Source organism: Strigops habroptila, chromosome Z, assembly GCF_004027225.2.
Source record: "Strigops habroptila isolate Jane chromosome Z, bStrHab1.2.pri, whole genome shotgun sequence".
In the NCBI taxonomy this organism is placed as follows: Eukaryota; Metazoa; Chordata; class Aves; order Psittaciformes; family Psittacidae; genus Strigops; species Strigops habroptila.
The window spans coordinates 12,749,203-12,767,434 of record NC_044302.2 but is presented as its reverse complement, the minus strand read 5'-3'; the positions used below and the strand labels follow the sequence as shown (position 1 = coordinate 12,767,434).

At 39.0% G+C, this 18,232-nt stretch overlaps 1 protein-coding gene across 4 annotated transcripts in view; it reads right to left on the bottom strand.

Annotated features, from left to right (window-relative positions):
* The window catches only part of ANKRD27 (ankyrin repeat domain 27), a 52,947-nt gene that overhangs the window by 22,062 nt on the left and 12,653 nt on the right, over positions 1-18,232 (bottom strand). For 3 of the 4 annotated variants that reach the window (XM_030469662.1, XM_030469661.1, XM_030469660.1), the window contains exons 2-13: positions 8,242-8,372; positions 6,944-7,054; positions 5,748-5,904; positions 4,408-4,562; positions 4,042-4,101; positions 3,897-3,950; positions 3,746-3,811; positions 3,592-3,668; positions 3,112-3,233; positions 2,418-2,450; positions 1,932-2,010; positions 935-1,067 (exon numbers count right to left, since the gene is read on the bottom strand). In XM_030469662.1, the coding sequence (XP_030325522.1) occupies positions 935-1,067; positions 1,932-2,010; positions 2,418-2,450; positions 3,112-3,233; positions 3,592-3,668; positions 3,746-3,811; positions 3,897-3,950; positions 4,042-4,101; positions 4,408-4,562; positions 5,748-5,904; positions 6,944-7,054; positions 8,242-8,358 (1,164 nt within the window). In that variant the 5' untranslated portion in view covers positions 8,359-8,372. Of the gene's footprint in view, positions 1-934; positions 1,068-1,931; positions 2,011-2,417; positions 2,451-3,111; positions 3,234-3,591; positions 3,669-3,745; positions 3,812-3,896; positions 3,951-4,041; positions 4,102-4,407; positions 4,563-5,747; positions 5,905-6,943; positions 7,055-8,241; positions 8,373-18,232 lie in introns of those variants that run through there. The other variant, XM_030469659.1, reaches the window with a different exon arrangement.

Sequence of the window (18,232 nt, the reverse complement as noted above, 5' to 3'; positions counted from 1 at the left end):
CTGTCCCATCCCAAGCCCTGCACACTGAGCCATTATTCTAGCCCCTACAATTAGATTCCAGTGCTTTGCAGTTGGGCAGACTGAGACACATCAATTTCATTCTGATTCCAAGTTCACTCCTTCTGATTTCCACATCAGATCAGGAAAGCCTAATTTTGCAGCAGTAGAAAGTTTTACAGGAGCTGTAAGACTGGATTCCTTTAATAAGCTACAAAGTTCTTAAATCACAGAAGTTTCTAAAAGTCCTATCAATATCATCCTTCATTGGCCTGCAGAGATTTGACCTGATTGATAAAAGGTCTAGTTGCCCAGTAGGAAATAACTCATGCATCCACAAACTTCCTCCTCCTGCTTGGTTAGAGATCCCAAGAGCCATATTTGACCTTCAAACACCACCTTATGGTCCTGCACTCCTATCAAATTATCAACATAGTGCAACACAGTAAGTGTGCTGCAAACACATTGAGGTTTTAGAGTAGGAAGATTTACTGAGTAATTCTGAATTACACTGCAATCTCCATTCTGCTAGCATAGCTATGCTTTTTGAAATTATTAAAGAAAAATCTGTTTAAGCTATGCCTGCTCTCAAGTACCACATTGCTTTTATGCATGATAGAAAGAGTACAAATGTGACATAATAAGCTTACTAAAAAGACTTAATTGTTGAAAATAGTGCTGTCATTTTTCCTCTAATCATATGAAGAGGCAGATAACATTTAAGTACTTCCTCAAGGAGTATAACATGAACAATAATTATTGCTACAGGATTAGGAGTTCGCTGTAATCATTTTAGTGTTTGCTTCAGGTATAGTTACCTCAGCTTAGATCTTCAAGCGCAAAAAAGGAACTCATGTCAGCTGTTTGTACCCCCTGACTGGATTTATGCCTACAAGCTTATCAAATACACATTTGACAGACTTTAAGAGTAGCTTACTGTTGATCTGCCAGAGAGGTTGCCTTGTCGTATGTATTCTATTGCAGCCTCAACTGAGGTTAGACAGTATCCCAATTCATCCTTCACTGAACTGCAAAGCCTGAAGTTCTTTATGTAACTCAAGTTGGCCATCCTGAAACAAAAGTTAAAGCCATGAACCACTGAAAATAAGAAGATACTAGCATGACATACTGTAACTCATCTTCAGCAATCCAGACAGATAATAGGTGTGGGTTAAGAAAAAGTTTCTAGAAAGATTGTCAGGCTAGCAATACAGTGGCTGTTCTGAAGCTTTGTAGATGGATCAGAACGCTACTCATCCCATAACTTTTCATTGAATAGTTATTAATTAGATATAAGGAATATGAAGGACAGCATAAGAACAGTGGCGGGAGATTATTTCACACATTTCAAACACGTGAATATTTCAAGTACTATAAGTCCCAGTGTAAAGTGATAGCTAAAAATTAAAGGAAAAATGCTTATTTGAGATATGGGATACACCAACACTAGAATTCAGTTCAGGTACAGGTGAAATATATAGATTTACTGATAGCAAGGAGACAAAATGGCACAGGCTAGCAGAAGCCATTAAGCATTCAATTCAAGTTTCTCTATATGAAATGTATTGAACATCTAGAAGCTTTATAAAAGGCTTCACAGCTCCAAATACAGATGAGGAAGGACCAGTCTATAGAGGAAGTCTATATTCACATGCAGATTTTGTAGGGAGATGGCCTTCCATTACAATATTTTTTCACGTAGCAATCAAAACAGAAAGATGCAGCACATTAATTTCTGACAGGTCCTCAATTTGGTCACACCTGTAATACATCTTCGCTGTTTGTCCTACTAAAAATAGTTTTCTGCATTACATCAGCCCCTCTTATGCTTCCAGTAAGCTCCGTCACTACATGTTCAGTAACATTTGCCCCTACTGCAGCATTACACATAAAATGGTATGATCAAGTTCTATATAGCCAAAATAGTTACATACCAGTTTGGGATTTCTGTTTTTACAAGCAAATACAGCAAAACAGAGAGTAGATCATCTGCACACATGGTTTCCACATTAACTAAAAAAAAGAATTCATATCTGATGTTAGTCATGTCATGGTTCAAATCAAGAGCAATACCTACAAATGGAGTTCCACCTCCTAAGAATAAGGGCCAGCTCTATTAGTAGAATGTATTGAGTAACCAAGGCAGCCCTTCAAACGTTCTCCATCTCCCTCTAAAATAGGCTGCCAGAAGCCAAAAAACAAATATAGTATATACTGTACAAATTGCAATATTAGACTAGTATCCCCTCCTTCCTATACAGGAAGAGCCAGATCACTAGCTCAAGATTTCTGAAATCTGGGGGGGGGGGGAGGGGGGAAAAAACCCCAAAAAACAACACAAAAAAACCCAATCACAAACAAAACAACAAAACAAAAACAACAAAAAAAACAAACCACAAAAACAAAAACCCCAAACATACCCTCAAAGTTGATACACTTCTCTAGGAAGACTCCTGGATTATGGAAAAAGGAAAAGATGATGTAGGGAAAGCGTAAGTTTGTTGTACTACTCTATTTGCTTAGTGGAAGTATCTTCTCTCTCCAGACTAGATAAAATACCAGATTAAGAGGTCCATGCTTTCCTATCACAGAATAATTTCTGTAATCTATGGTAGCACCCCAAATGTAGCATATAGAAAGAGCGTTGTCCCTCATCAGCACTCCATTTTGCAAAAGATGCATCGCAAGAGTATCAATTTCAAGATTACCAAGGAGCATGGACAAATAGGCAAGAATGATGTAGCAGCAATCCTCAGTGTTTAAAATGGATCACCTTCAATTCTTATGCATGATAAAACATCCTAGCACATGCAAAAAGCTTGCATGCTCTAGCTAAGAAAAAAATAAAAAAAACCAAAAACACCAAAAAACACACCCCCCCCCCCGCGATATATATATATAAGCTAACCAAGTACCTCACCTCACCCCATGAGGAACATCACAAAAGTATCTATCTTGTCTCCATTTTGCTCTATTTAGAGACCTACAAGGCACACCCCAGCCTAATTGCGTTTAGTCCACAAGTGCTATTCAAACAGCTGTTTATATAACAAAGTGCTTTGTGTGTACTGGTTGAGAAATAAGTTTTACATTATTAATTCGACAATTACTAACCTCTTTGGCTAGGAGACTGCATAATAATTTGTACCACCTTTTGTAGACAAAGTAGTTTCTGCTGAGGGGAAGTACATTTGTTCAACTGACTCAGTTGTCGCTTTGCACGTGGTATATTAAAGCTACGAAATAATTTGAAATAAATGGTTAGCATAAAGAGCTCCTGTGCAGGGTTTCCAAAACCCAAGTTTTAACTTATTCAGAGCTGAAATGAAGAACCGTATTAAAGTATTTCCACCTCTACTCAGAGTACACTTGCATTTCTGGACCCTGTAGATGCAGAGGGAAGCACAAGAATATAAAAGCAAAAGGAAACAACAATGAATACAAAGACTGCCCTAAAATGACACTTTTTTTACTTTTCCATCTGAAATGAACGACGTGTAAGTAAAACTTGCTATTGTCTGAAGGAAGATGCTTTCTGGCTGGCCTGACAGGATCCCAGTGACTCCTCAAGGACTCCACAATCATCTCTCTCACCTGAACTCAGGCTTCACTCCAATGTCTTTTTGCTGCAGGTCTTGAAGGCTCCTTGTGATTTTGTTAAATGCAGCATCCTAAGCAATAGAAAGACAACAGTTTTTAAAATGCATTAGATTAGTTACATTAATCTTTAGCAATCAAGCAAACTTACCTCACTTGCCTCTATAGTCCCCACGTATTTAAAGACTAGATCATAAATTGCATGGTGGATATACATCTGTAGAAAAAAACCAGTACTTTAGGCATGAAAGGGAGAGTTAAAAATAGCTTCCTAATTGTTTTCTTTCATTTCAGATGCTTACTTCAACAGCTTGTTTAATCAGATTCATCTGCTCTTCTTGCTTTGCAAGCATCTTCTAGAAAAAGAAAGCCATACAAACACAGAGTTAGATAATTTATTGCTTAACTAACACTATGTACTATGTATTTAGTGGAGTATGTGTTTACCAAGTGCAAATCTCTCAAAAGATGCTGGAGACATTTGGTATAAAGTGCACTGACAGAATCCTGGGGAGAGAGGAAAAAAGAAAGCAGTCAGATTCAGGTTAATCTGACTTGAAGCAACAAAGCAGAAAAATAAGAAAAAGCAGCAGTCTTTCGCCGCATTAGAATTGTGCACTATGTTAAGATTTTTAGCTAGAAAAAAATTGCCTTTACCCAGTAGTTAAGATGTGGTAATTCACAAGTAATTGTGAATTTCTCCCTTCCCACCTTCCTCAACTTTAGCCCACTCTGACATAGAAAATAAGACAAAGGCACCCAAAGCAGTGACTTATGTTTAGCAAATTAAACATCAAGAAGCAAGATACTGACTATGTAGTGGCGGAGGCTTTTCCTTTCATGTCCTTTAAATGTTCTATAGAAAGATCCTATGTATTTATCAAATCTCTCACAGTGCCTTCCCAAGAATTCTCTAACATCTTCAATATTTTTAAGAGAAGAGGAGTTTGACAAAGCTGTAGATTCACCTAGAACGAAAGCCAAGAATTAACACATACGCTTAATACACATGCATGGTAAAGTACTTTCTGTCCCAACATACACAGCCAACTTGTGCACAATGAAACATTAATTCACCTTACTACATCTTTAACTGAAGGCATTGCTTTAATTAAAAGAATTTAATGCATCACATTTAGAGTAGGCTCTCCTGCCTTTTATGTCAAGTATTTATTCAGAACACCCAAAACTGATTCCACATGCTTTTTTATCATGGGGTAATTTATTTGCCACATACACAACTCAATCCAAGTGTGAGTCAAGCCTGAATGCAAAAGAAAAGCACATTATGAAATTGACTGAATGCCCATGTAGGAAGTCAGTCTGCTCTAAGTGAGCTGTAAAAAATCCTATCTTGGATTTTCACATAACATATTCCTTATTTAGAAATGCTTTCTCCGAATGGGAGAGCAAAGTTGCTTCATGGAAACATTAAAACAAATCCGTTTTCCTTCCAAATAAGACAATTGGATCCCTCACTTAAAATTCATATTGCTTTTCCAAAATCATTTTCCTAGGCAAGTCTTTCATTTGCAATCAAAGGCAGGCAACAAATAACAGGCTTAGATCTCATTCATTTCACATTACTTTTGGAATTACAAATTATGTCACTTCTGAAGGACTGCTAAACAACTACATTAAGTAATGGCCAAAAATGAAATGCCAGAAGAATATTTTTTTAGATTTAGATTAATATTTATAGAATTTAAGCCTATATGTATGCAGACCAGCATGACAAGAGCTGCTATATGTGTGCTACACAGCCTCTAACCACTGATGAAGCAATCATGAAAAAATTTACCTCTCCAGTTTTTTGTGCATCCGCCTTACATTTCAAGATGCAGCATCTCAAGACACATGTCACACTCAAGACTAAACCCCTCTAAGCAATCAAAACCAAACAGAGCATTGCTAAGAAAATCATGCTGGATCAAATATTCCACAGATGATTTTTCGTGCTGAGACTGGGGCATAAACCCTACAGAATTAAGTTTGCCTGGCAGCAACTTAGTGTTTTTCTCTAGAAGGCTAATAAATGCCAACAGCTTTCAACCAAACCAAAGTTTTTCAGAATGAAGGAAATTAAGTGTATCAAACATATTAATTTGCTCACTGTGCAAACAAGACCACCAAGTTAACACTTCAATACATACTTGAGCTTTCTGTTTTTTCCAATGGATGAGCTATGCACAATATACTAAAGCTTTCTTCTCTTTCATTGTAAAATGTTTCCTCAAAAAGAACAGGTACTGAGAGATTGTAATTAAAACCAGTTCCTAAAATGATGAGGTTTCCTTGTATGAAGATCTCCTGAAACGAAACAGAAACCAGATCCAAGCGTAAAATTCCACCAGAAGAAAGTTACCATTTGGCTTCTGCACTGCAGTTACATTTCGGGGGGGGGGGGGGGGGGGGGGTGGAGGAGGATAAAAAAAAAAAAAAAAGAAAAAGAGAATCTTTCAAGACAAGAAAGCACCAGATTCAAGAGATTTCATATTCTCATGCTATGCAGACACTGAAACAAAGATTCCTTCAGGCTACAATGGCTAAACCTTACTCATACCTACTTTCTTCACAAGTCTGCTACTAGAGGAGGTTTCAGAGTTTGCAGGTTTTCAGAGCACTTTTAGTAGAAGGGAAGGGAACTTGAAAAACAACTTAGAATTGGGGCCTAAGTCCAGCCTCAGAAAAATACCACCCATCTTGTCTACATTTCTCAAGCTCAGCTTTAACTTCGCAAGCAACTCTAGTAAGGACATCTGCAGTAGGAAGATCTAGATGATAGCCTGCAAATGCGTGCAAGGTCTCAGACTGCACTGAAAAAAGTGATCCCATGCAGTGCTACTGTTGGTTATCACGGCTTGCTACTACATTAGTCTCCGCTTATTGAACTGAACACATCAGACCTCAGATAAAACTCAATACCATCATTGTTTTGTCTTAAACCTTGGTGAACTTGCATCTGCAAACAATCAGCAGGCTATTTTCCTGAAAGCTAGAAACAGTGATACTAAGTGATAAAGTGATCTAAGTGATAAAGGCCCTTGTGCCACACAACTGAATTCCTAATGGCCACAGAACACATAAATTGACAAACTTGAATAGCAAGCAGAAACAAGAGGCAGTGTTACCATCTGAACAGGACAACTATTCTTGCGTACATGCCAAAATACAGCTTTTGCTAGAAAGCAGTATATCCCTGAGAACTTAGGCTTAGATGGGCAACATATTGCTTTCACCGGTTAGCTCTAACTCCTAGCTACCTCTGCTCACACTATCAGTCATCAACTGCAGTGAATCATATATTTGAGTGTCCCCAGGCTACATTCAGACATCAAAACAGAAATACCTTTCCATTTAAGGTTTGAAAATTTTCTTCTAATGGCTTCAGAACATAAGATTCAAACTGGCAGGTAGACAGACTGTTGCTTGAAAGGCTTCCTTTGCATGGAACTAACACCTAAAAAAACAACCAAAAAAAAAAAAGTTAGATCATGCTTTACAAAGAAATGCCACATATCACCAGCTAAACACCAACAGCTTTTGTCTTTTAGAGGCAAGCAATTCAATCTGGCCTATAAACATTTACTAGTAAATGTATAGCGAATATAAACACTTCTGTTTAAGTAATAAAAAGACAAGGTCATTGATAGACACACAGTCTGGTGATTAATCTAGAAGTTTCATTCAGTGACTTATCTGAAAAAGGATGACAGATGTAACTGAAGCAAGCAATAGTAAGAGAAGATGAAGTCTTATGTCACAGCATCAGTCACCTGGATGACTTAAAATAAGGTAGTTTGTAAAAGTGAAGTACATTTTCAGGCTAAAATGAAAATCCATCATAATGAAGGAAAAAAATCTAAGATAAGAAGCATCTTGGCTTTAGTGCACACCAACAGACTGGCAGTTTGAGAAAAATTCTTAATCAGAAAGCAACACATTATGACTACACAAACACTGTATACACAATGAAAAGAAATACATTTCATTGTCAAGAAAGAAGCACAAATCAAGTAGTTCTTTCAGTACTCAGCAGCTTTCAGAAATGGTGTCAGAGCACAGACAGAACTGGTCAACAGACTGTAGCATTTCAGCTGATCACATCACCACGTTAAGTAATATACAAGTGAAAGAACCTTGTGTAATTAAAGGCTTAATTTTATAATCAGGTAACAATGACCTCCAAGTTAAATGGAGTCTCCACACGCTTAATTCTGGATGAAGACTAATTGCAGAGTACCCGGATTAGAAGTCTTAAGAACAGAGCTTTTATTCCAGCTCAGTTTAATGGCTTTATTTTGCTATGTAAAACGCTGTCAGAAATGAGTGATTGCCTGTCCACCAGGAATTTCAAAAGGTCAATCTCATTTTAAGTTACAAATGAAAGATATGTAACTTTAGTTCACAGCAAACAAAATAAGCTTCCTGTAGTTCAGAAACAACACCAACTTTGACCTTTTATTACCATACAATATATCAAGACATCTGTATTAGTAAATAACAAGCAACTTAAGAGTTGCTCTACCTCACTTCCAAGTTTTGTAGGCTTTCACTGATCTTTACAGGTGTCATAGTAGGCATATGATTTTAATTCATATAGCTGCTATTTAATATCAGCTTTTAAATCTACTGGTTTATACTTACAATACCATGGAATTCTGCAACTCTGCTGCATAGATCAGGACGCTGCTTCTGAATGGCCAAATAAAATGGATTTTTCAAGATATCTTCATCATACATTGCCATAAGTACTTCAGACATTCCAAGCAGATTTTCTAAAATACACGTGGAGAATGGTTAGCATGTTATACATAGCATCTGTTAAAACATGGTATTTGGGAATACCTAGAGGGCAGTTCGATTTCCCTTGTTTAAAAGGGAAAAGCAGTTTCAGGTCTCAAGCAAGCAGATAATGGCATGCTTAACTAACAAGACACTTACTCAGAAGTTATTCAGAAAGATTATTTTCCATGAATATGCATTTCCAATTACATAGTTATCCTCGTAATATCTCCTTAAGCCTTCCAATTGTTGGAGTCTAACAATGCACTAGACTTGAAAGGAGAAGACTACATTACTACCACTTTGATACAGAAGCTAACTGGCACTGTCAGACCTAAAACAAGCCAAGAGACACAAAGTAACAGCTTCTTGACAGCAGATTCTACTGCATCACGGGACATGGATGCTTTTGCAGTACACTCATGTAAGTCTTAAGACTCACCTGTGTAAGGATTATTGACTTACATACCACAGTGAGACACCCAGATAGTGTAACAGGAACCCTTGTGTAAGGCAATCCTCAACTTTCCAGGGAAAGTTATAGGAAAGAGGTACACCGAGAAGATATAAATATCCATGTTATAATTAAAAAGTCATTGCGAAATGCATCATTTGTGGTCATCTCTGCTCACATGGAAAAAAGTTTGAATGGTTAGAGATAGGGCTGATGCATAACATTTGGCAAAACATTGCGCAAAAAAGTGACTGGAAACAGAAAAGCCAACCTGTAGGCACTGGAAAAGCTATCACTAGGTATGCCGCAGAGAAAAGATGATCTCTAGACCCTCGACTGCTTGCTTCCTCACCTCTAATCCTAGATGCAAGGGCAGGAAAAACCCTAGTAGGTACCTTCTGGAATAACTTTAGAATCATTTCGTTCAGAATAATTGAGATTAACAGGCTTACAAGTGCTTAATTAACTTGTCTGTTCCATGTCTTTCCCCTTCATTCAGCTTCGCTTAGGAATCAAGATGAGTTGCATGATTTCCTCACGCAATTTTAGCTGTACATCCTAGGAAAGGGTGAGAACAGCAGCAGAACTCTGAGCAAGCCATCCTTACATGATCAGTACCCTCTTGTTTTCTTAAATGCAGAATTATACCTAGCACATTATTTACTCAGTGTGAGCTTCTCACACTTGTTCTGTAGTACTTTAATATCTTACTACATAATGTTGTACTGGTACTAAAAAAATGCTTTTCTCTGTAGATCATGGAAGAGACATGAAACCACTGTATGGCAGTTTAAGAGTGGAAAAACATACACCCAACTCCCACGGATTTTCAGATAGCCTCTGAGTTTCAGCTATACTGTTAACTGATCTACAGTCTGTTAACTGATCTACAGTCTGGTCCCTCCTTATAATTAGGCACAAGGAGAACTCTCTAACAGAGGTAAACACAAAATGATCAGTTAAAGCTGCAAGCAATTTCCATTATGAAGAGGTCGCCAGTTACAGCCTGGGCAACCTTACCCTGAACCACTCAAGTTTGGCAGAGGCAGATAACTGCCTCAAGCAGAGTACTCCTCTCAAGTTCCAGATAAAATGGTTCATCTACTTACAAAGTTTTTTTTGGCTGTGAACTGACAGAGGGGAGATTAGATATTAGGAAGCAGTTCTCCCCTGTGAGGGTGGTGAGGTGCTGGCACAGGGTGCCCAGAGAAGCTGTGGCTGCCCCATCCCTGGCAGTGTTCAAGGCCAGGTTGGACACAGGGGCTTGGAGCAACCTGCTCTAGTGGAAGGTGTCCCTGCCCATGGCACAGGGTTGGAACTGGGTGAGCTTTAAGGTCCCTTCCAACCCAAACCATTCTGTAACTCTATGATCTATCCTACCACAGCGCCTGAATGAACAGGATGATCACCAATAATTCTGCAGCTGATGACTGCTATAAACATTTCCTGGCAGGCAGCTGCAATACAAGTTCAAGCTGTGGGCTTTCTCAGCCTGTGGTGGGGGATAGGAGCAAAGGCAGCACAAGCCCAGTGGCATGTCTGCTGCTAAAACAGATATTTCAGTTATTCCTAGAACATCAGGGCTAAGACAGACCTTAGCAAGCATGACTAGTTAGCTACAAAAAAAAAAAGCCTGCTGAATAGCTGGCTAGGCCACAATTCCAAGTAAGATCTTAAATGACTGAAGCTTACAGTCCAAACATGAATCAGTGATGATTTATATATAAGTACTGTACATACAGACATGCGCAGCCTGCAAAAGTCTGCCACAGCGAGACTTACTTTGGAGTCCTACATCCTTTTTTGGGTGCTGCACTTCAGAGGAGACGAACTGACTGAGGAGAATCTGAAGTGAGAAATGCAAGAAAGCCCTAGAAGCAGGATCCAAACTTGACATGCACTGATACTGTTAACACTGAAGAAACTGCATGAAACAGGTCAGAATTTTTTCCCCCAAGCACTTAGTGAAGAGGGTGTTTTTTTCCCCGTCTGTAGAAGAAATAGGCCTGAGCTGAAGAAAACAGACTCAGATTACAGATCAGGAACACCTTTCAAAAGAGAAGATAAACACATGTTTTAGATTGCTTAGCAGGGCTATCAAGTCTCTCATGCTGTAAATCTTTAAGAACCTGTTAAACAAACCTCTACTAGAGGCGATAATAGACATAGTAAAGCTAGGAGGCTAGATTATATGGCCTCTCAAGGCACCTTCCAAAATAAGGTTTTATTATTGTAGTTGCCCCTCTGAGGCATCTTCTTTTGCCTTTTTCTTTGAATTCATGTTCTGGTCAGGATCTGGTCAAGCAGTAGATGAGACTGTCACTCCAAGACAGTGATGGAGAAGGTATCAGCACACCATGTACTGTGTCAAGGAAAAGAGCACATTGACACAGGAAACATTGAAACAATGACCAAGTATCATACTGCAGAGACAACTGCAGTGCACAAGTGTTTCCAATTGCTGTTACTGTATTGCCACTCCTTCAGTTTAACAAATTTAAGCGCAAGAAGTCCTTCCTTAATAGGAAGGGAAAGAAAAGAACACATTCCACAAAACCACCTCATCTGGAAACCCAAGGCCGACCACCAAGAAAAAATAAACAACTGATAAGCTTTGTCCAGAAAGGAATTAAAAACAACATTTCGTTCACTGGCAAAACAGGTGGAAGATATTTATGGGAGGATGAGAGCTCCCAGAGAAAACCTCAGCTTATGAAGCTTACTGTCTATACAATTGATGTAGTTCTTAAATCATTGCCTGCACCTGAAACAAAAATTAAAAAGAAAAAAAAAAAAAGAAAACACACACAAGCAATTAGAGTACATTAAGAATCATTTCAACTGACACATCATGACAGGAAGAGCTTGAAATTATAATCTTCAGTTCCTGGTTCATGAGTTACACACCACAAATAACTAGTTTTAAAATACATAGTGGCAGCCATGTAGATTCTTTTACTACAGAACTATTAACAGGGTTGAATCACACTTGAGATCTCCAGCAAGAAGCGAAAAGAAACTGTATTCAAACATCAAATTCTGGCATTTTTAGCTACTGTAATGCAACCAAGATGCCGCTGACATGCTGTACCCCAATAAGGAAGCTAAAACTTCTAGTTCACCTACCTTGAGCAGAAGCAGATTGCAAACTCTTAACAGTTCACCACGTCCATGTTCCTACACAGAAGGAAGTCACCACCACTAGCCAAATTAGTACTGTTTTGAGAATCACAATTCTGAATATCCTTCCCTTTTCTCTCTCACCCCTGCATCTGCTCAGCACTACATTAGCTGTGAGCTATCATATCTGATTAAAATGTGGGTATGAAAAAGAAAGGGTGGAATACTTATTAACTGAAACAGTTACCATATCCACTTGGACAACCTTCACTTACCCACAGCATTCTTCAGAGACACAGAAGTGTGGATGTATAAGCCATCTACAATTCAAGTAATTACAGAAATACAACGGAATTTATATTAAACTTAAATAGATTAAGGCTACAGAGTAAAGAGAGTACGTTTAAGATTCCCCAAATTTTGGCTTAGGCATTTTTGACATTAAGTCAATTTCTTTCCACCCCAAGCGTTAAATGCATCTGAAAACAATGGCTAATGCATTGCTGTAATTCTAGGAACACATTAGAATACTCCACTGAGAGTTTGTTGGCAGAACACAACATCCAATTTCAACCTAATTTAACCTGGGGGAAGAGAGTGTGGGGGGGCAGCACCAGGGGGAATAGACTTATTCTTCTAGTTGCACCTCAGACACTTTAGACCTCCTAACACTAAGAAAGCAGGAAACGTACAAAGTCTTACATATATTACCAGAACTGTTTAATGCTTAACAGAAAAAACCACTAAAAGTTGTCATAAGCCACATTGCTTATGATGTTTATTAAATTCTATCATGCTGAGCTGTAAAGCAATACGCAAGTACTAGAGTCATATAAAAGGTTTAAATGGGATCACTCAAGTGTGTGACTTCATGCCTGTGAACAGAGAAATAGCTCAAATTGCTGGAAGAACAGAAGCTAGCTGATCAGAGAACCTAAAAAGCATTATGTTACTGTTTAAGAAACCCACAATCACAACCTTAAAATGGACAAATCCTTTCTAGATTAAGAGCACAGTGATAATTCTAATGATACAACTAATGGTACCAGGGACAGCTAAAATTAAAAATATACCATGGGATCTAGGCACATCACTATTCTCTACAAAACACTGGAAATGAAGTCTTAAGACCTTTAGTACTGAAAACAATGAGTGGGACTTAACTATGACTGTTTATTGTTATTGATGGTGTTTTCCTTTAGAGGTAGTCAAGTGAGGTACTTTTCACAGATCTATTAGGTTTCAGTTCCTTTTAAGAATCATTTTGAAATTTAGACAAACAGCCATTAAAGTAGATGATGTCATCACATTTGCATTGCTAGTTGGCAGTTACATCATGTCCACATTCAAGTCATACAATTATTTACTCAGTTCTTAGGCACACCATCTTCTGAATGTCCTGCTAAACCACTAATAAAGACCTAACAAAACATACTGCAGAGAAGATGCCTTTCATAACAGCATTAGGGATTCTATATACAAACACTTCATATCCAGTGTCAAACAGTGTAAGATTCTGTTTTCACTAAGGCATTTTAATAATACTTCGGCAGAACAAAGACAGTACTGCAGCTACCGAAGTTGGTAAAAATTGTTAGTTTGGTTCAGTAACCTGGAATCTCTCCAGGAGAGCAAGTTAGGATATTACACTAGGATGCTAACATCAGGTACATCAGTGTCCTCTCCACATAGGTCCAGCTACAAAGAAGCAGAATGCCATGTTCTCCAAACTCTTCAACACCAGACCCACTAGCAGGTCATGTTCAAGAAGCATAAATTCACTGAATTTTACTTGCATAACAACACTGTGAAGCTTCACTCCTCCTTAGTTTCTCATGACAAAGTCAATTTCATCTTAGCTTGCACATTTTACAACAGTAACAACTAAGGCTTAGTAAACCAGTAACTCAAATACCACTTGCTGAAAAGTGCAAAATCATGAGAAAAATCAGAGCAAGCACCAACTTACTACTCAAAGATAACAGTGGTGGATTTAGCTCAGAGTAGTAGACACATTTATGATGAAGTTTGTATGTGTATTTATCACATTGGCAAACTGTAGAGCTCTGCAGAAGAAATAAGAGGAAGCAATTGTTCCCAAGTTCTAGATGACTTGAAAGCACTTCTGTAAAATAAATAAATTTTTCTTCATTTTTAAGAGCACTACTTTTTAACAAAACCAGCCAAAGCTAAGCATAATCTTAAAGCACTCTGCAAACAGGAATCTAACAGTGGAATTTAACCAGTCTCAGCCCAAATAAACATCTAGTTGCTACTTCAGCCACTCTTTTACCTGCACAATTACTCTTCATTTACTCTACTTCTGGGCAAAGGTTACAACCCTCAAATCAGCATTCACCTCAAAACAAAAACAAAAGAACCTTTAACTGTTTCTGAGCACAGAAGAACCCTTACTCCCTCCCTAAAGGAAGAACACTGAGCATCGTATGAAAAACACCTGAGCTGTTCCAGTGCACCCTGCTCACCACAAGGGAGCAAAGGCAAAAACCATCTATTCCTACCCCTTTCAGATTGAGCTTGTACTGATTTCTGCGAGACTGAACTATGTCAGAGCAACACCTCTGAATTATCAGATTCTAAAGCAGTGAATTTGTAGTCAGCTTAAGGCTTCTCAGCAAGCAGGGAAAAACTAAGTTTTATGATTCCAGAACACCAGTCTGACAGCAATGTAACAGGGTCTGGAAAGGAGGGGCCAGCAGCATTCCAGGAAGATGCTCATTTCTCCCAGCACCTCCCCTTCACGCACATACTTCTTCCAGTGAAGGGTTAAGAGATGTCACGGGATCTCATGATTTTGGTTTTGTCTCTGCCCAACATCTCCCAAGCCCTTTTTAGGCCTAACAACTCCAGCCCTCCTACCACTGCTCCTAACCTTCTCAGACAGGGACCCCCAACGACTTTACAGCATGTGCCAGCAACAGGGGAGCATGGGCAGACCGGTTTTTATCAATTCCTCGTGCAGCTTTTTTGTTATAACCCACCACCTTGTGAGCTCCAAAACCAAGCTCATTCTTAAGAGGTAGTAAGAAGGTTCAGATTTTGTATTTTTGTACAATGAGGACGGTACAATACTAGAACAGGTTGCCCAGAGAGGTGGTAGATGCGCTACTCCTGGAAACATTCAAGGCCTGGATGTAGTTCTAGGCAACCTGATCTATTCAAAGATGTCCCTGCTCATTGCAGGGGGGGGGTGGACTAGATGACCTTTAAAGGTCCCTTCCAACCCAAACTATTCTATGATTCTATTTTAACAGTGTATTTGCACCATAGTTTGATGTGGATGGATTCTTACTTATCTCAGACTTGAAGGCAAAGAACATATTGGCTTGACTGTCCAGTCACCTGTTTCTTTCCTCCACAGAAAGTACATTTTAATATGAGTGCCTCACTCATCAACAGGCAAGCTTCCCATTTTTATTCAGTCACTTTGATTGATTTTTTGAGATAATCTTGTCAGTAGCCACATATTAGGAACAAGCTGCATTCTCCTGTTCGCAACAGAGACTAGATCCCCAATAATCACAGGTTTAGAAATCCACCAGAGTAGCTGAATTTCTTTGCATTCTTTGACTTACCACTATTAAAGCTGCATTAAATTCTGAGATTAGGAATCCTGAGCTATTAAGAAGCAAGCCCTGGAACTGAGTGCAGAGTGCTGGTCAGTGAACCACGAACAGTTACAAGGAACATTTAGAGCTAAAACATTAACAGAAAGTACAAAGTTCCTACGACAGCTGGTCCAACAAGGATGTTTCCTCCAAATATTAACAAGCTGTATTTAAGTCCATTTGCTCAGGCTTGCAGAGGTGTCAGCATAGGTACTTCTTTGGATGGGAAGGAAAACTAAGGAGTTGAAATACAAGGATAAACAATGTTTTACTTAAGCCAGTTATTTTGATTCTTAGTTACTGAGGCAAGACAGCAGTGTAATTCCCCAGCCAGTGTATTCAGGGTGCTGTGGGTCTGAACTGTACTGCCGAGACAGAGGTCACAGTAGGTACCACCATTTCTTGACTACAAAGCTAGACCACCCCTGCTCACAGCAAACCACATAAGGCTGGTATCAGCTCCAAGACTAGCGGCAAGTCTGTAAAGAAACCAAGTATGTGGGGTCTGACCCAGCACAGGCCACCCACAGAAATACAGGGGAACTGAGGCCAGCAACCCTTCAGCCCATTTACCTTAGCGCAGATTGTCCTTAGGCCAGACAACTGGACAGGAATTTAGCCCATTCTCTGCACACCTGAATAGGAAAACCAAGTCCTTGCAGGCCAGCTCTAAGACTTAACTTTCTTGCAATGATCAGGTAAACATCAGACCATTACTAGAATATCTAGTAAAGAGAAACAAGGTAAAATTACACTAGTTCCCTCCTCTAGGGAGCAGAGCAAGGGTAAGGAAAGCTGGAACACAATTCAGCAGGTAAGTTCTTCTAACTAGCAAAATAAATTATTTTAACCACTAGTGTTTTGATGCTACATAACGCACCATACACCAGCCTCAGGTAATTAAGAGCTTCCTGGCAGTAAACACCCTGACACAGACATAGCAGTCTAACATTTTTCCACTATATAAATTAAGATTCTTCCCGTGGATCAAGCCACTTTATCAGCAAAATGCTTAGCAGAAAGCAAGTCACAGAACAGTAATTGGAGGAAGTTAAGTAGAGTTATCAGGGTGAGGGAAGGGGTTGATGTCATGTTTCATTTTCACTGTACTCCATCCTTATTTTCCCTGCTCATTTCACAGTGGCTTCAAGCTTTCCCAGGCTACAGGATTCCACAGACTGAATTAGTGTATGAGCTTACTGCAGAAGCAAGCCATCAAGGAAGGTTCACCAGCCACTTGAACAAAACAGACTTGTATTCACCTAAAATTCTACTTACAAGTCTATTAAAGTGAAGATATAGGATTTAACAAGTAGTGACATTCAAGAATCATCACAATACTTTGCAAACATTTTTAAGGGTACTGAAATAGGAAGAATATGGTCACTAATATCTACTGCAAGAAAGTCTTTCCACAAAACCAGGAAATGCATCTCTCCCTACTCATCATGCTGCTTCCCAATTCACTTTTAAGGAGTTTTACACTCCATCCTAACTTTCCAATACAATATTGCAGTTAGTCGGCATCATCTTCGAAGGCAGTATAAAGATTTGGATTTTCAGAACACCATGCCTGTCTGACAAATATAACTGATTTTTAAGACTTTCCACAATCTGCCTGAATTGTATAATTGCATGCAGCTGAACTTAATTTAGAACTAATCTAAATAACAGCCTCTTTCTTCCCACATGACACACCTAAAGATGTGTTCAGGCATTATCTGATATAGACTATAACTGCTGCCACCCTCAGGTTTAAGTAGTCACATGTTCCTGAAACAACATTCCCCTCTTTTCAGCCACTTTCAGAGAAGCAGTTTCAAGATTCTGATGTGCCACAATGAAGAGTAATTTTAGTGATATGTGGCAGACTAAACACAGCTACTGTACACACACAAATATGCATAATTTAGTTTTCAATAAGCTTAACAGTTAAGTCACACAGGACTCCAGATTCAAACCCAGAGCTAATCCTTTTTCCACCTGACAATGATTAAGCAATTATAAGACTTTACTTACAATGAGGTCAAAATCTTCTGTATTTGTTTATTCCTACAAGGAAACAGGCATTACTGATTCATTTCTAGGTTTCCAACACAAAAATTAGTAGAGCTGCTCAGTTTACTCTGTAGTAACTCAGCAATCTACAGAAGTTTCTTCCACAGGTGGCAACCTGCAGCAGAAGCTACATACGGCTTAGAATTAGGGCCAAAATTCAGGCAGAAAACCAAAAAGCAGTCAGTGGAGCCCAGGCTACTAAGATCCAGAAGAAGGAACATAGTTTAGAAGACTGTACAGGCTAGGCTCAGCACCAGAAACGCAGTCTGCCTGGACTCTTCCTCAGAGCAAATGATCTTGCTCATAGCACACACAGCACTACAAGGGTGGAATGATAAGGAAAAAGTCATGCTTCCCCTTCTCATCAGAGCATGTCTTCACATCTTTTTCACGATACTTTAGCATCAGAAAACCACAAACACCAAGGCATATGCAGCAGCATATGTTATGTCAAGCAAGTTCTCTTTCCAGAAATCCACTCTGGCAAAGACGCCTCATGTGCTGTAGACAACACAATTTAGTTTACTCTGGAGGACTCAACACCATCAATTCTGTTCTTCTAGAAGGCTCAGATGTACATACAAGCATGGTC